The sequence below is a fragment of the Cavia porcellus genome, unplaced genomic scaffold (assembly GCF_034190915.1).
Source record: "Cavia porcellus strain 051 isolate PalLab524CR breed Dunkin Hartley unplaced genomic scaffold, mCavPor4.1 scaffold_11, whole genome shotgun sequence".
NCBI classification, from domain to species: domain Eukaryota; kingdom Metazoa; phylum Chordata; class Mammalia; order Rodentia; family Caviidae; genus Cavia; species Cavia porcellus.
Genome location: NW_026947494.1, coordinates 68018594 through 68037345, shown reverse-complemented (window position 1 = coordinate 68037345; position 18752 = coordinate 68018594). Strand labels below are relative to the sequence as shown.

The 18752-nt window shown below is 40.4% G+C and overlaps 1 protein-coding gene across 8 annotated transcripts in view; it reads left to right on the top strand.

Moving 5' to 3' along the window:
• The window catches only part of Parp4 (poly(ADP-ribose) polymerase family member 4), a 133177-nt gene that overhangs the window by 82351 nt on the left and 32074 nt on the right, over window positions 1-18752 (top strand). For all 8 annotated transcript variants that reach the window (XR_001199995.3, XR_001199996.3, XR_010050592.1 and 5 more), the window contains 9 exons: window positions 1443-1638; window positions 3207-3274; window positions 4144-4331; window positions 6060-6159; window positions 6591-6761; window positions 6967-7047; window positions 8884-8964; window positions 9537-9632; window positions 10742-10864. Coding sequence is in view for 3 of the 8 variants with exons in the window: in XM_063258430.1 (XP_063114500.1) it covers window positions 1443-1638; window positions 3207-3274; window positions 4144-4331; window positions 6060-6159; window positions 6591-6761; window positions 6967-7047; window positions 8884-8964; window positions 9537-9632; window positions 10742-10864 (1104 nt within the window). In the remaining 5 variants the exon portion in view is untranslated. The remainder of the gene's footprint in view (window positions 1-1442; window positions 1639-3206; window positions 3275-4143; window positions 4332-6059; window positions 6160-6590; window positions 6762-6966; window positions 7048-8883; window positions 8965-9536; window positions 9633-10741; window positions 10865-18752) is intronic.

The following is an 18752-nucleotide window of genomic DNA, read 5'->3' as shown; positions in this document are numbered from 1 at the left end:
AATCTCCTCCAAAAAGAAAGCCTGCCAGCATATATTAATCTGTAATGGCTGTTAGTCTGTATACTTTTTAAATAGTGGAAAATTATAAGACTATTTAATGTGATTATAACAAGGATGGCTTCTTTTTATTGTATTTCTCATAATATGCATGATTCGGGCCCACAAACCCTGAGGAAGATTAATGAAAAATTCAAGAGACAGAATATATTGGAGGGTCAGTTGACCCTACTGAAATAGCCCCTAAACTGACTCAAACTCCTAGATTTATTGAAGAACAACAAAGGCATGGAGTTCTGCTGAGTGTGGAGGTTTGTTTTAAATAGCACAGCAGGCAAGCAAGGCATGATGACAGTTTGGCGAAACAATTAAGTTTTACTTGATTGTCCCCTAGGGAGCTTACTTTTTTACCTCAAGGCCCATCTTTGCTGGAGTTGACCTTAAAGGGTATCCCAGCTTTTTGGAGTTAGCAGTCTTCTGCCTCCTGCAGTCAACCCAAGTAGACACTGACCTATCAACTGTCTCAAGGAACTCATAACAATACTGATGTTAAACCTTGGGCTTTGCATGCTGACCTTTATCCTGGTCCCTTTTTTATTTTAGAGAGAGTCTTGCTAAATTGCCCACATTGAATTCAAATTTAGAATCCTCCTTTTCTCAGCTTCCAGGGAGTTGAGATTACAAGTGTATACCACCATGCAAGATTGGAATTGCTTCTTTAGTTAGAATGAAAAGTGAAGCCTTTGTGGTACTAATTGTGTTTGCAGTATAGTGGTTAATTAAGAGATGCCAGTATATGTTTTGGTAATTGCAGTAACATTTATATTTATTATCTTTGTTTCTTTTTTGTTTTTTGAGACACAGTATCCCTATACAGTTTAGGCTGGCCTTGAATTACTATGTAGCCCAGGCTGGTCTTAACTCATGGAGATCTTTCTACCTCAGCCTCCCAGTGATAGAATTATATGGGTGTGGTGCCACACCTGGCTTATATTTCTTTTAGTATAGTATATCTGTGAAAGAGAGGCAGAATTATATATTCATTTTGTAACATTGATGCCAAATGATTTTTCAGAGATTAATTCTATATTGATTCCTGACCTCTCAGAAGTTTATTCCCTTGTGATCTCTGGCTCTACCATTTCTTTTTTTTTAAAACAGGATCTCATTATGTAGCTCAAGCTGATTCACTGTGTAGCTCAAGGTAGGCTCAAATTCATGATTGATCCTCCTGCCTCAGCCAAGTGCAATTATAGGCCAGTGCCTCCATGCCCATCCATTGTATTCCTTATATGAACTCATACTAGACTGTTTCGTTATTAAATAAATCTTGCTTTTCTTTTGTACCATGTTTACCTTATTAGAAAGTTTTAGAATTTTACAAGAAGTTGTTTTTCAGATTAAGTTGCAAGAAGCTTTGACCAACCACCTTTTTTTCCTTATAGGCTTGCATGCTTGTCTTTCAACCTGATCTCAGTGCCACCCTCCCTGGCCCAGCCAGCAGGAATGAAGTGGTTATTTGTCTTGATTGCTCCAATTCCATGGAGGGGGTAACATTCATTCAAGCCAAGCAAATTGCCTTGTACGCACTATCCTTGGTGGGTGAGGAACAAAGAGTAAACGTTGTCCAGTTCGGCACAGGTGAGCATGCACTGTCCCCAGCCCACGCGTATGTCTTCCTAAAACTCATGCACATGCCTTGTGGAATGATGACTGTTGGTGCCAAACTTTGTGTAGTGGGAAGTAGTCAAGCCTGAAGTGTAAGCACCAGAGTTCTAAGGCCACAGGTGGGAGAGCCCTTGGCTGGCATGCATCCTGGGTCCCAACCCCAGCACCACAGAACAGGGAAGGAAAGAACCCTCTGGGGCCAGATCCCCCGGTCCAGATCCCACTGGTCTCCTTGAGCAAGCTGCTGGAACTTGGAGCCTTTGCCTACTCTTTTGCAGTCTTGGGATACTAGACCCCACTCCACAGGGTTGTGCTGAAGACTAAGATAAGGGCTAGAAAGGATTTACAACAAGGCTCCTTTCATGGTAGGAGAAACACAAATGTTACTACTGTTATTACCAACTATATTAGTTACTTTTCTCTGGTAGCTGAGACAAACTATTTGACACCCAAAATGAAGGAAGGAAAAGTTTATTTAGCTTACAGTTTTTTGGAAGTTTAAGTCCGTACTCCGTTGGCTGCAAGGCCAGGTGGCGTGATGAGGGGCAGCTGTTCATGGCAGCCCCAAGTGACAAGAGCAAAAAGGGCAAAAGGATGGGGAACAAGCCTCTTTCTTTCCCTTATATTGTATGCCAGCTCGCCACCCTTGGGTGAGTGCAGCACTCACCAAGCCAGTGATAGACAATGAACCAATCACAAATGCTTGACTCAACCACCTCCATGACTGTGTGAGGCTTTGGAGGGACATCAAAACACCAACTAAGATAAATTCAAGACCCTTCATCTGCTGAGTAGGAAGTTCCCTGGATGAGGTGAGACATGTAAAAACAGCAGACAGAGAAAGCCTCTCAGGAACAATCTTCAGGAGTGAGGAAGGAAAAGGAGAAGTGCCACCTTCTTGCTGAGGGCCAATGGGCTTCTCAAGAGCATGGTACTTCAAGGATGTGAAAAGCATGAAGCAGAATATCAGGACAGGTTTCTTCTGTGAGTCTCTTCTTCTGTGCTGTCTCATAGAGGCTCTTTGCAGTGGAGCCAAGGTCTATTCTTTTGCGGGAGGAGCTCAAATAAATAAAGGGAAGGAGACTATAATTTCTAGGGCACTGGTGGTGAACCTACAGCCCACATTTGTTTTAGGTTTAATTACTGTGTTAGCACTTTGTGATAAGTGAGTGGGTTTTTGGGTTATGGGTTGGACACTTAATTCCAAAAGGTTTGTCATCACTACCTTAGGGGCTGAACTGCCCATACGGCCACAGTATACCTTTTGGCTTGCTTTGCGAAGTGATACAGTGGTCCCGGCAGGAACATGACTCAGAACATTTTGCATAGTAAAATATGTAACTTGAACATCCTGGAATGTGTATTTAAAGGTGAGCTTTTGTATATTAAAATGATCACTCATAGTTTTCTGAAATGTGTGCACATAAATATATATAACATTCTTTACAGTGGCAGCAATGGTACAAAGTAGCATTATTGTTTGCTTATTGTCATCCAGTGAATGTTTAACAGAAACATGTCATGCCAATCTTATCATACAGGTTTCAAGGAGTTATTTTCATATCCTAAGCACATCACGGGCAACAGTGTGCCAGCAGAGTTCATTAAGGTAAGAGAGCCATCTCCATCTCCATAGGGTTTTCTGTGCTGTGAATGTGTTAGCCTTCCAGTACCTCTGCAAATACCTCAGATAAGTCAGCTTATAAGGAGAAAAGTTTTATCTTGGCTTGTGATGATAGTCTGGTCGTTTGGCCCTGTGACAGTGCAGTATATCATGGTGGAATAGGCCTGTTTAGTTCTGGAAAGCAGAAGGACAGAAAGGGGCCTGGGTGCCAAATGCCCGTTGAGGACACAGCCCCAGTGTACCATTTTTCCATAGGCCTTGCTTCCCAGAGATTCTGCCTTCCAGCAGCACAGCAGGGTGGTGACCAACCCTTTAACACATGGTCCCTGGGGGATACTTATCAAAACTACAGCAGTGACCTCATATAATAATAATAAAATAAAAGTGACAGCTAAGAAGAAAATAAACAGTAATAATAAATAATAAATAATATATAAATAATAATATGAATAATAATAAAATAAACAGAAGCCTTTCCCATGGTCCCAAGTGTCCAGTGGGACTGGCTTATGAAATTGAGGTTTTCTATGGTTCCACTTTCTGTTTTAGTCTGGAGAAAGCTGAGAACAAGCAGTCACCTCCTCCGACCCAGCTGCCTACCTAACAGTGTTCAAGTGGCTGTTTCTTCACATAGATGATCATTCTTTGAACAGATGCCCAGGGGTGATGATATAGTTACAGTGGGCCATGAAATAAACTAGAAGGATATAAATATAGTTGCTTCACAAATGCATAATGAGGCAAAAGTATTTAGGATGAGTGTTGAAGCTCTGCCTAGGAGACATTTCAATGAAGATTACCTTGATGAGTGACCATACCCAAAGGATAATGATCCTCTTGTTGATCTCCCTCAGTCTGCTACACCTACGATGGGGAATACAGACTTCTGGAAAACACTCCGATACTTAAATTTACTGTACCCTTCTCAAGGAGTCCGCAACATCCTCATCATATCCGATGGGCATCTCCAGAATGAGGGCCTGACCCTGAAGCTTGTGAAGAGAAATGTCCTCCATACCAGGCTGTTCACCTGTGGGGTCAGGTAAGCCAGAGACCTGTCACCCATCCAGTGGAGAGATCATCTACAGGCGGGGATGTCTGTCTGTCTGTCTGTCTGCCTGTCTATCTCTGTCTCTGTCTCTGTCTCTGTCTCTGCCTCTGCCTCTGTCTCTGTCTCTCTGTCTCTCTGTCTCTCTGTCTGTCTGTCTCTCTCTCTCTCTCTCTGTTTTTGTCACAGCATCTCATTTTGTAACTCATGCTGACCTTGAACTCACTGTGTAGTCCAGCCTGACCTCTGAGTCAGTGATCTTCTTGCCTCAGCTGCCCAAATGCTGGGATTATAGGCATGTGCCACCAGGCATGGCTTCAACAGGTCTTTCATTTGAATTCCACAGGAATTTTGGAAGTTGGGAAGCTGATTTGTGTATAATAATAGAATCCATTGTCACAGAGGCAATGAGGTCTTGGCTGTGGGCCAGACTGCCTGAGTCTCTAACCCAATAGCCACTCATTTGTTAGCTGTGACCTTGGGTAAATTGTTCAGCCTCTTCTCTTATAGGAGCAGTGCTGAACCTATGGCACAGGTGTTGTTTTTCTTTTAAGACAAAGGATGTTGAAGTATGAGTTTCTCTAAATGAAAACCTCAGTATTCAGGTTTAATTGCAGTGTTGGCACTTTGCACCAAATAAGTGGGTTTTGCATTGCAGTTTGGCACTCAGTAGCTCAAAGGTTTGCCAACACTGGGTTATAGGATTATTTCGCATAACAGTCAGGTGTGGAGCTCATCCAGCATAGCCTGGTGGAGCTCTTGCTAGCTGCCTGGACTCAGTAGGAGTTCTTCTATATAGTTGTACAACTATTTGAGAGAAACTTAGTAAAACACTGCCACTTAAATGTCAAAAATGGAAAAAACTATATTGTTTGCTTGAGTAAGAGTTAGTACGCTTTTTGTTTATTTGGGGGAGGTCTCGCTGTGTTGTCCAGGGTGGTCCAAAACTCCTGGTTCAGCTAGGTGTTGGCTGCGCATCCCTATAATCCTATCTATCACTTAGAGGGTGAGCTGAGAAGATTGCCAAGAGTTAGAGAGCAGCCTGGGCTAAGTACTGAGTTCAATGCCAGCCTGAACTGCATAGTGAGACCCTGTTTCAGAAAACAAAAACAAACGAAAAAACATCTGGGTCAAGTGACCCCCAATAGCTCAGCCTCGTACGCAGCTGGTATGGCAAATGGGAACCACACAGCAGACTATAAGGTCTTTCTTTATAGCTTTTACCTTGGAGACATGTCAAATTTTAAAATGTGGATTTCATGTACTCTTGCCAATTGGCTTTTGGCATCAAATTCATGTAATTTTGACATTTATTGATACTAGATTGATATCTTCAGCAAGTATTATTGTGATACCTCTTTGGGTTGTTGTTAAATACTACATCTTGATTGATTGATTGTCCTGGAGATCAAGGTTAGAGGCCCTCACATACTAGGCAAGCTCTGTACCTACCACCTGCAGCCCCATTTTATCTCTTACTTCAGCTACAGAGGAATAAATCCTTCTTCATGCAGTGACTTCTCTGATAAACTGTGAATTTTCTTTCTTTTTCTTGGGTTACCTAGAATCAAACTCACAACCTTGTGCTTGCCAGGCAGGCACTTATGCCTGCTGAGCTATATCCTGATCCCCTAAGCTGTGAGTTTTTTAACATTGTTAACGTGTATTTCAAAAAATGGATCTAAAATTTCTGAAAGATTAAAACTTCTGAAATGTGATTAGTCCTACAGCCAATCATCATATTTTAAGGAATTTGTCCCAGTGTGGTGCTGGAGCATTTGAATATTTTAACCTAAAATCCAAACACAGCTGGAAAAAACAGGTATGTTTTTAAACATTTTAACTTCAGTGATGTGTTTACTGTGGAAATGTTATCTTCTTACAAGTCTGACAGTAACTTCCGTATTCCCATAAATAGATAGGGAAAGGCAAAATTTGCCTAAAATGTGAACCCTGTCCTCAGTCTGTGCTAATCTTGCAGCTGTCCAGAACGCTGGCTACTCAACTAATAGTTTGATTTCTGCTTATAATGACATCATAAATAGATTTTTTTTTTTTTTGCCTTTCTAAAAAATTTTTTATTTTGAGACAGCTCTCACCACATCAGTAAATTCTGTAAGCTCGGCTTAAACTTGTGATCCTTCTGCCTAAGTTTCCCGGAGTGCTGGGATTGCAGGCATGTGCCACCATGCTCAGCTAAATTACTGTTTTTCAGTAGCATTAAAAGAGAAATAATTCCTGTTTTATTAACAGATAGAAGACCAGATGAACAGATTACGTTCCCCAGGCTGCCACTTTGTCTCCATCAAGTGGCAGCAATTCAGTGCAGACGCGCAGCAGCCCCTGCAGGCCCCAGCGCAGGTTCAGTCCTTGTTTCACAATGATCGACTGCTGGTGTATGGATTGAATTCTCACTGCACTCAGGTAAGAGGACACACTGTTGGTTACACTGGGTGAAGAACAATGTGTGGTTTATCTTCTTGTTCTTGTTTTTCCTTTTCAGGAATGTAGTTTGGGAAGTTTGTAGTATCCAGTGACAGGAGAGGCTAGGCTATCACTGAAATACTGTTAACTAATGACACTATGTAATAGAAAAGCTAATGTGGAACTGATATTTTCTCTACTTCAGGCATCTCTGTGTGCATTAATCCAAGAGAAGGAATTTTGTTCAATGGTGTCAACTACTGAGCTTCAGAAAACAACTGGAACTGTAAGGTTCAAACTTAAGCTATGGGGCCAGGGTATAGTTCATTGGTAGCGTATTGGTCTAGCCTCTCAAGGGCCTGGGTTTGTTTCCCAGCGCTGACAAAGAAGAAGAAAAAATTTAACTTATGAGCTGAGACTTGTGATTTTTACATTTGCACATCTTAGGTCCTTGCCATTCCCTTGTCACTGTCCTGTGTGGCGCATGTGCACACATGTTGCGGAAGGTGGGGATCTCTGCAAATAGGAACAGGCTCTCCAGGCCTTCAGGCTTCCTGTCTGGGTGTATCCTTGTGGGCATCACTGGGTGTGCATAACTGCAATATGCAGCGTGGGATTTTATGTGAAACTTTTTATAGGAACATTTGCAGAGATGCTTGTGACTCCATAAAGGTTAAGCACTACTGATCCCTTATGTACTTGAAAGTGTTAATTATTACAGGAGTGAATGAAGAATAAACCACAATATATTGTTTTTTCCACTTTCGGATTTTGAAAGAAAAATTACTATCCCTTCTCTACTTACAACACTTCTGTCTTCAGATGTGTTTTCCTGACACAGGCTGTGTGTGCTTCAGTTCCACTCAGTTCTGACACTGTCCACACAAAGTTAGTATACATTCCCCAGGGAAAGGTGTCAGAGCCACAAGACTGTCCCGGGCCAAATGCCAGTGGTAAACAGTGGGTCTTAGCTTGCACACACTTTTGCCTGAGTTGGGTATAAGTTGTGGTTTCCTGAATTCTTCCTTAGGTTAAGTAATTTGCTGTAACGGTTCAGAGAACTGAGGAAAACAATTCATGTACTATTGCAGATTTACTGCTCTAAAGGACAAAATTATAACAATTTAAAGATATTTATTGGCTTTGTTTGGTATGCTAGGATCAGTTCATTTCATAAAATAGAGTAAGTGTTTCAGTGGGCTGAACAGAACAGGTTCAATTAATAGACTGAGAAGGGTGAAGAGAACAGAAACAAATGACAAAAGCAGATCAGTGATTTCAGTTACTTTCTGGGGCCAGTGTTGCTCAGTTTACTTTTTTAGTTTAAGGATGGAAACAGAATTTGATTCTTAGGATGATTGTATCTGGCTTGTATGGAGAACTTGACTGTTTTTTCTCATTTCTCCTGGTTTCTTAAAAGGTCAGGTAACACCATTTTCATTTTTACCTGATCTCTGGGGCTAGGTATGAGAAGTCAGACAAAAACAATGGTTCTTGCAATTTTGACAGAACTTTTGCAGAAATCTCTGTATTTCTTTAAAAATTAGTTCTCATGAGAAAATAAGGCAAAAGAATTGCATTGGGATAGTGTCTCCTTCCTTGAAATCGCAGTCTTTAAAGATACATGCCTCTGTGAATGGTAGGCTTGTCAGTGGGAGAATCACCAGAGCTGGCATGGCTGAGAACAGGCATTGCATTGGGCTCAGATCAGTTCAGTGTCATCAAGAGCATCCATTGTGTGGCCCCCAGTGGAGTTCATGTGAGGGGGCCATCGTGCCCCAAGACTAGCTCTCCATGAAGCAAAAGAACAGTTTTAAAATTCTTAAATGAGTTGACAGAATAGTCTCATACAGACAGTACAAAGCACCAGGAACAGAAAACAGACGTGTGGATGCCAGGCTAGGAGGGATGTGGGGGCACCAGGGGATGCTGCAGAGTAAAAAGCATGAGCCAGAGTTTTGTGTTAGTGCTGGCCACAAGCTGTGTGCAATCAGTATGCTCACTAGACTGTGCACTTTAACAGAGTAGATTCACTATGTAAATTAGCATGGTCCAGCTGTTGAAGGTTGTCTTTCTAAGCCCTTAATTTCCAAATCTTTTTTACTTTGCTGTTTAAACATAGATGATTCACAAACTCGCTGCAAGAGCACTAATCCGAGATTTTGAAGACGGCATTCTCCATGAAGATGAAGCCAAACACGAGGTCTGTTCTTAGCAGAAACTATTGTGTAATGTTCTAAATCATTCATGCTTCATTTGTTTGTTGTTTTTGAGAGAGGGTCTCGCTGTGTAGTCCAGGCTGCCCTTAAACCCATTGGGACCCTCCTGCCTCAGCGTCCTGAGTGCTGGGATTACAGGCATGTACCATCATGCCTAGCTCAAGAATTCTGCAATATTCTGCCCATGAGCAGGAGTCCAAAGGAGGATTCTGGAATGTTCACTGAGGTTCTGTAACAGACATAATCTCAGATCCCCTCCCACCTACTTGAAGAAGCTACCCAGGGGCAGGGGTGGGGCCAGCTGCCCAAGGATATGAGGTATAGCCAGTAGCCCCTCACACCCTCCTTGCTGTGCAGGAGGTGGCCCTGTGCAGTGTCTGTCCCTTTTCCTCTCAGTCAGGCACCTTAGTACACTACCCAGACGCTCAGATGCCATAGACAGACTCACCATAGATAAACACCTTTTAGACTATTCAGTACACTTTTAGTTAGTTGTAATAGCTAAATAGAGATAAATAAAACAAGACATGGTTTCATTTGTTTTATTCTATTCTAGATGAAGAAACAAATTATGAAATCTCTGATTATTAAACTCAGTAAAGAAAACTGTCTCATGACACAGTTTACAAGCTTTGTAGCAGTTGAGGAAAGGGTATGTATTACTGTTAATTCAAAGTTAAACTCTTTATTTGTGTTTACACATTAAGAAAGTCACTCTTGCTTTGATCTTTGATGACTTAGCCCAGGCCAGCCTATGAAGATCAGGATGGGTAGAGACCCACAAATCCTCAGAAGCCAATGTCTGTTAGTTTTTGTTTTGTTTTGTTTTGTTTTTTTTGTAAGATACTCTCACTATGTAATTCAGGCTGCCCTTGAAGTCACTGTTTTTAGTAGCAAAACCCAACCCCACAAAAATCCTTTTGCCTCAGCCTCCCGACTGTTGAGATTAGAGGCACGTTCCACTACACACAAATAGCAGCTTTAATATTTTAATTATTAGCTACATGTGTATTTTAGATATAATCTTTTGTTACATTCTTGGTATTTGTCATTTTTCATTAATCCAGTATCCTCAAAAAGTTGACATGGAAGTTCCCCTGTCCACAGAAGACCCTTTCTCCTTCACAAATTTGAGCACTTAACACAGTTCTGGGTGAGCATTTCCTAACAATGCTCTGCCTGTTTTCCTTATTTGCATACCTGTGGCTAGGGACAAAAGGTATAATCTTATATCTTATGTTGGGCAGTTTCTTATCACTGTGACAAAATACTGAACAGAAATTAAAGAGAGAAAGTTTGTTTTGGCCTGTGATTTCCAAGCATTCCATCTGTGGTTGCTTAGTCGTATCATCCTGGATCTTAGGCAGGGCAGCACATCACAGCAGAGAGCATGTGGTGGTCTGAGCAGCTCCCCCAGGGTGGCAGGAAGCAGGGAGACAGGGAATAAGCATTTGCTGATGGGCTTCCTCTGCCTGCTTTCGTGTCACCAGGGACCCCAACCTGTTGAGTACTGTTGCCCACATCCAGGGCAAGTCTTCACACAATTCCACATGGCAATGTCTGTGGAAGCTCCCCTTAGACATACCCAGAAGTGTGCTTTACTAATTTCCTAGGAATCTCTCAGTCCAATCAGGTTGACAGTCCAGATTAGCCACCACATACTGAAGCATTCCAAACCCAGCTTCCAGAAATTTTAGAATGTCTGATAATGGTTTAGTTTGCTAACATCTTTTTCTTTAAATAAATCTTGATTTAACACAGGATGGTAATGAGTCACCTTTTCCTAATATTCTAAATGTTTCGGAATTGATTGACGAAGAAGGTATAGACTCTCTGCCGTACATGGAATGGCACGAGGAGCACGGAGAGGCCAACATGAGACAGGTAAATTCATTGCTACTAAAAACAGCCATGCATCACCTAATGATGGGGCTCTATTTGAAAGGTGCATCAGATGACTTTGTGGCTGTGCATATATCTGAGAGTCCTGCCATACAAACCGAGAAGGTACAGGTCATCCCTGAGAGACAGTTTCCAGTGCAGTCAGGAGATACGGCAGTCATGAGCTGGGTGAATATCTTGGTTACTTTCCTCTTGTTGCTGGGACAAAACACCGACATCCATAATGAAGGAAGGAAAAGTTTATTTAGTTCCCTGTTTGTGGAGGTTTCATTCCATAATCAGCTGGCTTCAAGGCAGGGTGAAGTGGCACTGGGGCAGTACTCCAAGGCAGCAGCCAGAGCAAAAGCGGGGCAACAAGCCTTTCTCCTTTATATTGTACACAGGCCACTCCCTCCCCTCCAGGGCAGATATAGCACTCACAAAATCTGTGCCTTTCTCTTGCACAGGATGTTTACAAGTAAGTATCCTAGCTCCTTGCTGAGTCTCTCAGTTAAACTTCTAAACTTCTCTATTTGACACAGTGTATCAGCCACCAACAGTGTATCAACAGTGAGGCTGCTGCTGGCCAACTGTGCAAGGTTAACTTTAACTTTAATTGTATTGCTTGATGGACCTATTGATTTTACTGGGGATTGAAACCAGGGTCTTCACACTGAACTACAATTCCACATGTCTTTTTATGGTTGAACACAGTTTTACTAAATTGCCCAGTCTGAGTTTGAATTTATCTTTCTCCCCCAGCCTTGCAGAGTGCTGGGTTTACACGTTCCATTCCACCTAGCACATGCTGTACTTTTATACAACTAGCAGCATCACCACAGACACATTGGTAATGCTTTGTACTGTGGCATCTGACAGCTACAGTCACTAAGCAGTGGGAATTTTCCAGGTCTGTTTTACTCTTAAGTCACCCTTGGTGTAGATATGGCCTGTCGTGGACTGAAGCAGCAAGTGTGATGTGGGACTGTGCTGATGCTGCGTGGTTCTCAGAGTGCTGTGGTGATGTGGCTACTCTGCTGAAACTGCCTCGTCACTGCCTGTCCATGGAGATTCTCCTTGGTGGTGGAAAATACTCACATGTTTGTAAAATGCTGTTGCATTACTAAGTCACCTCGTATAAATCAGGCAGTACAGTCCCCTGCAAAATCCCCAAAAAGCCAACTGGTTTGCTTCATTTAGGGGTAAATAAAGTGTTGTCTAGGAAACTAGTTGTTAGGTAATATAAGAGGTAATATGAGATTAATGATAGAAATCCTGTCTAAATACATAGTCACAACTCATTACTAATACTTCTTAAAATTTATAGTACATTACCCTGAGGCCCTTATGACCAAAAACCTGATAGAAATTGAGAAATCTGATTTAAATAAAAGTTAGCAACTGGGCATAGTGGTAAACATTTGTAATTTCAGCATTCTGGGAGCTGAGGCAGGAGAATTGCAAATTTGAACTCAACCTGTACAACTTGGCAGTTTAGCAAGACCCTGTCTCAAAATTAAAAATTTTAAAAAGGATTAGGGATCTTTATGAAGGGTCAGGATTCAGTCCAAGTACCACCAAAAAAAACCCAAAACAAATCAAAAACACAGCATGCTAATGTTACAAATTCGTCAGATCTTAGCACTTCCAATACAAAATATGTCAGATGAAAAATATTATCAGTTTGAGTTTATCTTGATTTTAACAATAAATTTTCTCAATGGAGATCTAATTTAGCAAAAATATTAAGGCTGTTTCCTCAGCATCCATTTCACTGAACAAAGTGTGACATGTGCAGAATTCCATCTGCAGTTACTTCAGCCAAGTTCAGTGATAGGAGCAGTGAAAAAAGAGTGCAAAGATTGTGCTGCAGATCCTGGACCTCAGGTTGATTAGATGAACCCCTCTTTGGCACTCAGCATCTGTTTTGTTAGAACTCTCAGTGCTGATGCTCAACACTGCTGCGAGCAGCACAGGCTAGAAATAGTGTATCCCTCATGTGCCCCTCTGTGTCACAAAAATAGGTTGGAAGCAAGGGAGTGGGATGATGTGTAGCTGTGTGTTTCATCTCAGCACCATGATGGGAAAAGCAAGGTGAGAGGCCTCTGCTATTTTATACAAATAGCTTCTGAGCTAAATTTTCAAATCAGTTATTTGAAAAACTGTGTGCCATAAGTAGCAACCACTTGAGTGCAGTGACTCCATGGTACTGTTCACCACTTGACCATGTTGGAGCAATGTCATCAAACTCTGGTTGGTCATCAAACTCTGGTTGGGAAACTCATCCCACATAAACGCAAGGCCCTAGACAGTTGTAAGAAACAGTTGGAAGCAAACTACAGTCTCAGGACCCATGCCAAGTCTTTGGGTAAGCTGGGCATATTTACCAGAGAACCAAGTTAAGGGCTGTGGCAAAAAGTAGTATCTCCTGGGAGTATTCAGGTGCAGCACCAACAAGAGATGGTGAACTTTTTGTGACAATATTTGCTTATCTTGAGAACAGAATATCCCATGTTGGGTCAGCTCTAATGGTCAGCACCTGGTGCCTGGGATCAATTCAGAAATGCCAGCCAGATTGTAGAAATGCTGGACAAAGGTTAGATCCTGGGAAGAACGATAGAGAACTGATGCAAGACTGAGTCACTGGTGGCAGCAAGCTATCACAGTTCTGACCACACACTTACAAGTTGTAAATTTAAAGGGAAAAATAAATTTGTTTCCCAGTTTACCATTTCTATTTTAATATTTCTATCTTTTCGATATGTAGTTTTTTTTTTCCTTGACATAGGGTCTTACTATATAGTTCAGGCTGGCCTTGAATTCATCAGAATCTTCCTACATCAGCCTCTCCTGAGTGCTGGGGTTACAGGCACATGCTACCACAACCCAGCTGTGTCATGCAGGTATGTGTGTGCACGCATGGGATGTATGTGAACATAGGGGATTAGACCCGGAGCCTTAGCACATAATAGGCATGCACTTTTCCACTGAGGTACATACCAGTCTCTACACAGCTATTTTTTCATATTTTTATTTGTTTCTTTTTATTTTGTAGAGAATAAAATCAAGCAAAATAAAACAATAAATCTAATTAGAACAAAACAGTATAAGCAATACAGGATTTCAAAACAAGATAATGGGAAATAACAATGGCTACCATAATGCCTTGCTTTTTTTTTTTCATTTTGAAGACAATAAAATTGAAAGAAATAAAACAGAATAGACAATGAAAACAAAACAATGAATGTGATACAAGACTTCAAAACAAGATAAAAGGAAACCAACAATGGCTACCATGATGCCTCTTACTGTCTTCAGAAAAACTTCCCATACCATCATGTACAATAAAATCAAAACAAAACAGCAGAATAAAACTAATCAAAACAAAACAATGAAAGCAATATAGGACTTCAAAACAAGACAATAGGAATATAACAGTGGCTACTATAATACATCATTATCTTCAAAGTGGCTATTTATACCATTAGATATAATAAAATCAAACAAAGTAGAACAGTCAAAACAAAACAATGAAAGTGATACAAGGCTTTAAACAAGATAAAAGGAAATCAGTAATGGCTACCAAAATGCCTCTTGTTATCTTTTTTTTTCACTTTCTTTTTTTTTTATTTAAAGATAAAAAAGATAGGAAATTTTTAAAAAGCAGTAAAAGGGTACAAATAATACAGGATTTCAAGAAAAAAATTATACATTAAGAAATCACTAGTTAATAGGTCACACACCATCATCCTAGAAACAGTTGTCCAAATTAAAAATTAAAGCATATAAAGTGGACATTCATACAGTGAGATTGCAGAGAGTTCCATTCAATGATCCAACAAAATCTCAGTAATATGGTTTTCCATCTTACAAACTCAGACATACATGCAGTTATATCCCTTAGGCCTCTTGTTATCTTTAAAATAACTGCCCATATCATCCAGCATAATAAAATCAAAACAATGGAATCAAAACAAAAGAAAAGCAATACAAGAGACTTCAAGAGATTAGAAGTACAACAGTAACTACCATAATATATCTTCTTATCTTCAAAGTAGCTGCTTATGCCATCAGACATACTAAAATCAAACTAAAATAGAGTAAAATCAAAAGAAAACAGCACTACAAGGCTTAAAACAAGATAATAGGAAACCAGTAATGGCTACTGTAATACATTCATGTCATCAAATATGAAAACATCAAACAAAACCAAGCTAAACAGAAATGAAAACAGTACAGGATTTCAAAACAAAATATAGATTAACAATAGCCAGACTGTTCGGGACCCTCCAGGCTTCCAGGTGCAGTGAAGTGGCTAAGTGGGTCTGAGGCATCTACATCCGCCTCCCCATTCCGGCTGCACTTGGAGAATTGTGGAGTTTCCAGCAAGCAGGCGGGCGCACACTATCCCTGGAGCCCAGCCTATTTGGGACTCTCGCACCATCTGGGTGCAGAGTAAGGGCTGGGCGGATCTGGGGCACCTGCATCTGCCTCCCGATGTGCCTGGAGGACTGTGGATATCTTAGCAAGCAGGCGAGCATCACCAGTTCCAGAGGCCCTGTGGCCTGTGGTAAGTGCCCAGTGCACACTGCCCCAAGCCCAGACTGTTCGGGACCCTTGAGTCTTCTGGGTGCAGTGAAGTGGCTAAGTGGGCCCCAGATGCCTAGATCCACCTCCCCATTCCAGCTGTACGCGGAGAACTGTGGAGTTTCCAGCAAGTAGGGGGGTGCACACTGTCCCTGGAGCCCAGCTTATCTGGAACTACGGAGTTCTAAACAGGCAGAAGAAGGCCACTGGTTCTAGAGGCCCAGCGGCCTGGGGGAACTCGGTGCCAGAGTTCCAGGAGCTGCAAACATAGAAGTGGGTTTCCAACAGACCCTGAGGAAGATTTCAAATAACAATTGAAACACAGAAATATAGAAAAATGACAAAACAAAAGACCAAATTACAACCTCAAATCTCCAGCCCATCTCAAGAAACCCTAGGAGTGATGTATATAGAAGCAAATATATGCCATACACCTTGAATATTGGTCATAATAGCTACTAAAATAAACAAGCTACTACAGGAAGCTTTACAGGAATTCAAACTCGAAATAATCTCCCAGGTAAAACAAGAAATGATAAAAGAAATGAAAGAGATTCTGAATATATCTAAAGAAAACACTGTTTAAAAATTGAAGGAAATAAAAAGATAGAATGCCAGGATGAGCAATATAAGAAACAAACAGAATACATAAAGCACATGCACAGAGATATACAGGAAATAAAAAACTCCACTGAAAGTTGTAAAAACCGCCTCAATGAAAGTAAAGATAGAATTTCAGACCTTGAAGACAGGATTGCAACTAGTGAACAGGAAAGGAAAGATCTTTTAAAAGTAACAAGGAATCACAAAATAACAATTTAACAACTGCAAGATGATGCAAAGAAAAACATAAGATTGATAGGAATTAAAGAAAAAGAAGGGGACAACGTAAAGGATGTCAAGAGGATATTAAGACAACTAAGAGCTGAAAATTTCCCAAGCATGAGATCAGAAACTGACATCAGGTTCAGTGAAGCCTATAGAACTCCGAATAGTCATAATCAAAATAAAACTACACGCAGACATATAATAATCACCATCCCAGAAATCCAACACAAGAATAGATTATTAAAAGCTGTCAGAGAGAAAAGACAGATCACTTATAAAGGGAAACCTTTCAGGATCACAGCAGACATCTCAGCACAAACAATGCAGTCAAGAAGAGCATGGAGTGAAGTATTCCACATCCTAAAGCAAAATGATTTCCAACCCAGACTGATGTACTCTGCAAAACTATCATTCAAAATCGATGGTGAAATACGATACTTCCATGACAAAGAACAGCTGAAGAACTTCATGAACACCAAGCCAACCCTGCCAAAAATATTGAGAGACAGGTTAGATACACAAAGAAAAAAACCACTAAGCAAAGCAGATAGTTAAGCAGAACAGAAAGATAAAGATGCAACAGCAGAGAGATAACATGTCAACAATGAACCAGCATATAACAGTTATAACCATTAATGCAAATGGTCTCAATGCACCAATCAAAAGAAACAGACTAGCAGAATGAATCAAGAAACAAAACCCAACCATATGCTGTTTACAGGAAACCCATCTAACCCAAAAGGATACTCACAGACTGAAAGTCAAAGGATGGAAAACAATACTTCACGCAACAGGAATCCAAAAAAAAGCAGGAGTAGCCATTCTGTTTGCAGACAATGTGAACTTTAAACCAACAATGTTCATAAAGGACAAAGAAGGTCCCTACATACTCATTAGGGGAAAACTCTAAGAGGAAGAGATAACTTATCTTAAATATATATGCACCAAACTCCAGAGCACCCAGTTATATAAAACAACTATTAACAGAAATGAAAACTCAAATTATCAGTAACACAGTTGTAACAGGAGACCTTAACACACCTTTGACACCAAGGGACAGATCAATCAGACAGAAAATGAGCAAAGGAATAACAGACCTGAATCACACCTGTGAACAAATGACTTGATACACATACACAGAATGTCCCACCCAGGAGCATCAGAATACACATTCTTCTCAGCAGTACATGGGTCATTATCTAAAATAGACCATATATTAGCTCACAGAACATATTTAAACAAATGCAAAAGAGTTGAAATCATCCCGTGCATGTTATCAGACCATAGCGCTTTGAAATCAGAATTCAATGATAAAAGATACTGGAAAAATCCAACAAACACATGGAAACTGAATAACACACTCTTCAGTAATCAGTGGGTCACAGAGGAAATTAAAGAAGAAATTAAATAATACCTACAAGAAAATGAAAACACAAATACAACTCACCGGAATCTATGGGGTGCAATGAAAGCCATCCTCAGAGGAAAATTTATTCCACTGAGTTCCCACATCAGAAAAACGGAACAAATACAAATAAATAACCTGATGCTACACCTTAAACAGCTAGAAAAAGAAGAGCAAGTCAAGCCCAAAGCCAAAAGAGGAGAGAAAATTATGAAAATCAGAGCAGAAATCAGTGCAATAGAGACTAAGAAAAGAATCCAATGAATCAAAGAGTTGGTTCTTTGAAAGAATAAATAAAATCTATAAGCCCCTTGCCAACCTTATTAAAAAAAGGGAATAAAAAGCTCAAATTCATGCAATAAGAAATGAAAAAGGTGAAATCACTATAGAATCTACAGAAATACAGAAGATCATCAACACCTATTTCGAAAACCTCTACTCTCAAAGGTTTGATAACACAGAAGAAATAGATTCCTAGAAACATGAAGTAACAAAGCTAGATCAAGAGGATGTAAAACTGCTGAATAACCCAATCTCTGTTAATAAAATTGAAAATGTAATTAAGTCCTTACTTACAAAGAAGAGCCCAGGCCCAGATGGATTCACTGCAGAATTCTACAAGAAATACAAAGAAGACTTAATGCCGACACTCCTCAAACTATTCAATGAAATTGAAAGGGAAGCAATCCTTCCTAAGTCATTCCTGGAAGCAAATATTACTCTCGTACTAAAACCTTTGAAAGACCCAACTGAAAAAGAGAACTATAGACCAATCTCCCTAATGAACACAGATGCAAAAATCCTCAGTACAATATTGGCAAATAGGATGCAGAAAATCATCAAGAAGACTATACACCATGACCAAGTGGGATTCATCCCAGGAATGCAGGGATGGTTCAACATATATAAATCAATAAATGTAATCCACCATATCAATAAATTCAAAAGTCCGAATCACATTATCATTTCTATAGATGCAGAAAATCCTTCGATAAGGTCCAGCATTCATTCATGATAAGAACTTTTATTTTTTTTTTCATTTTTTGTTATTTAAGGAGAAAAGAGAAAAAA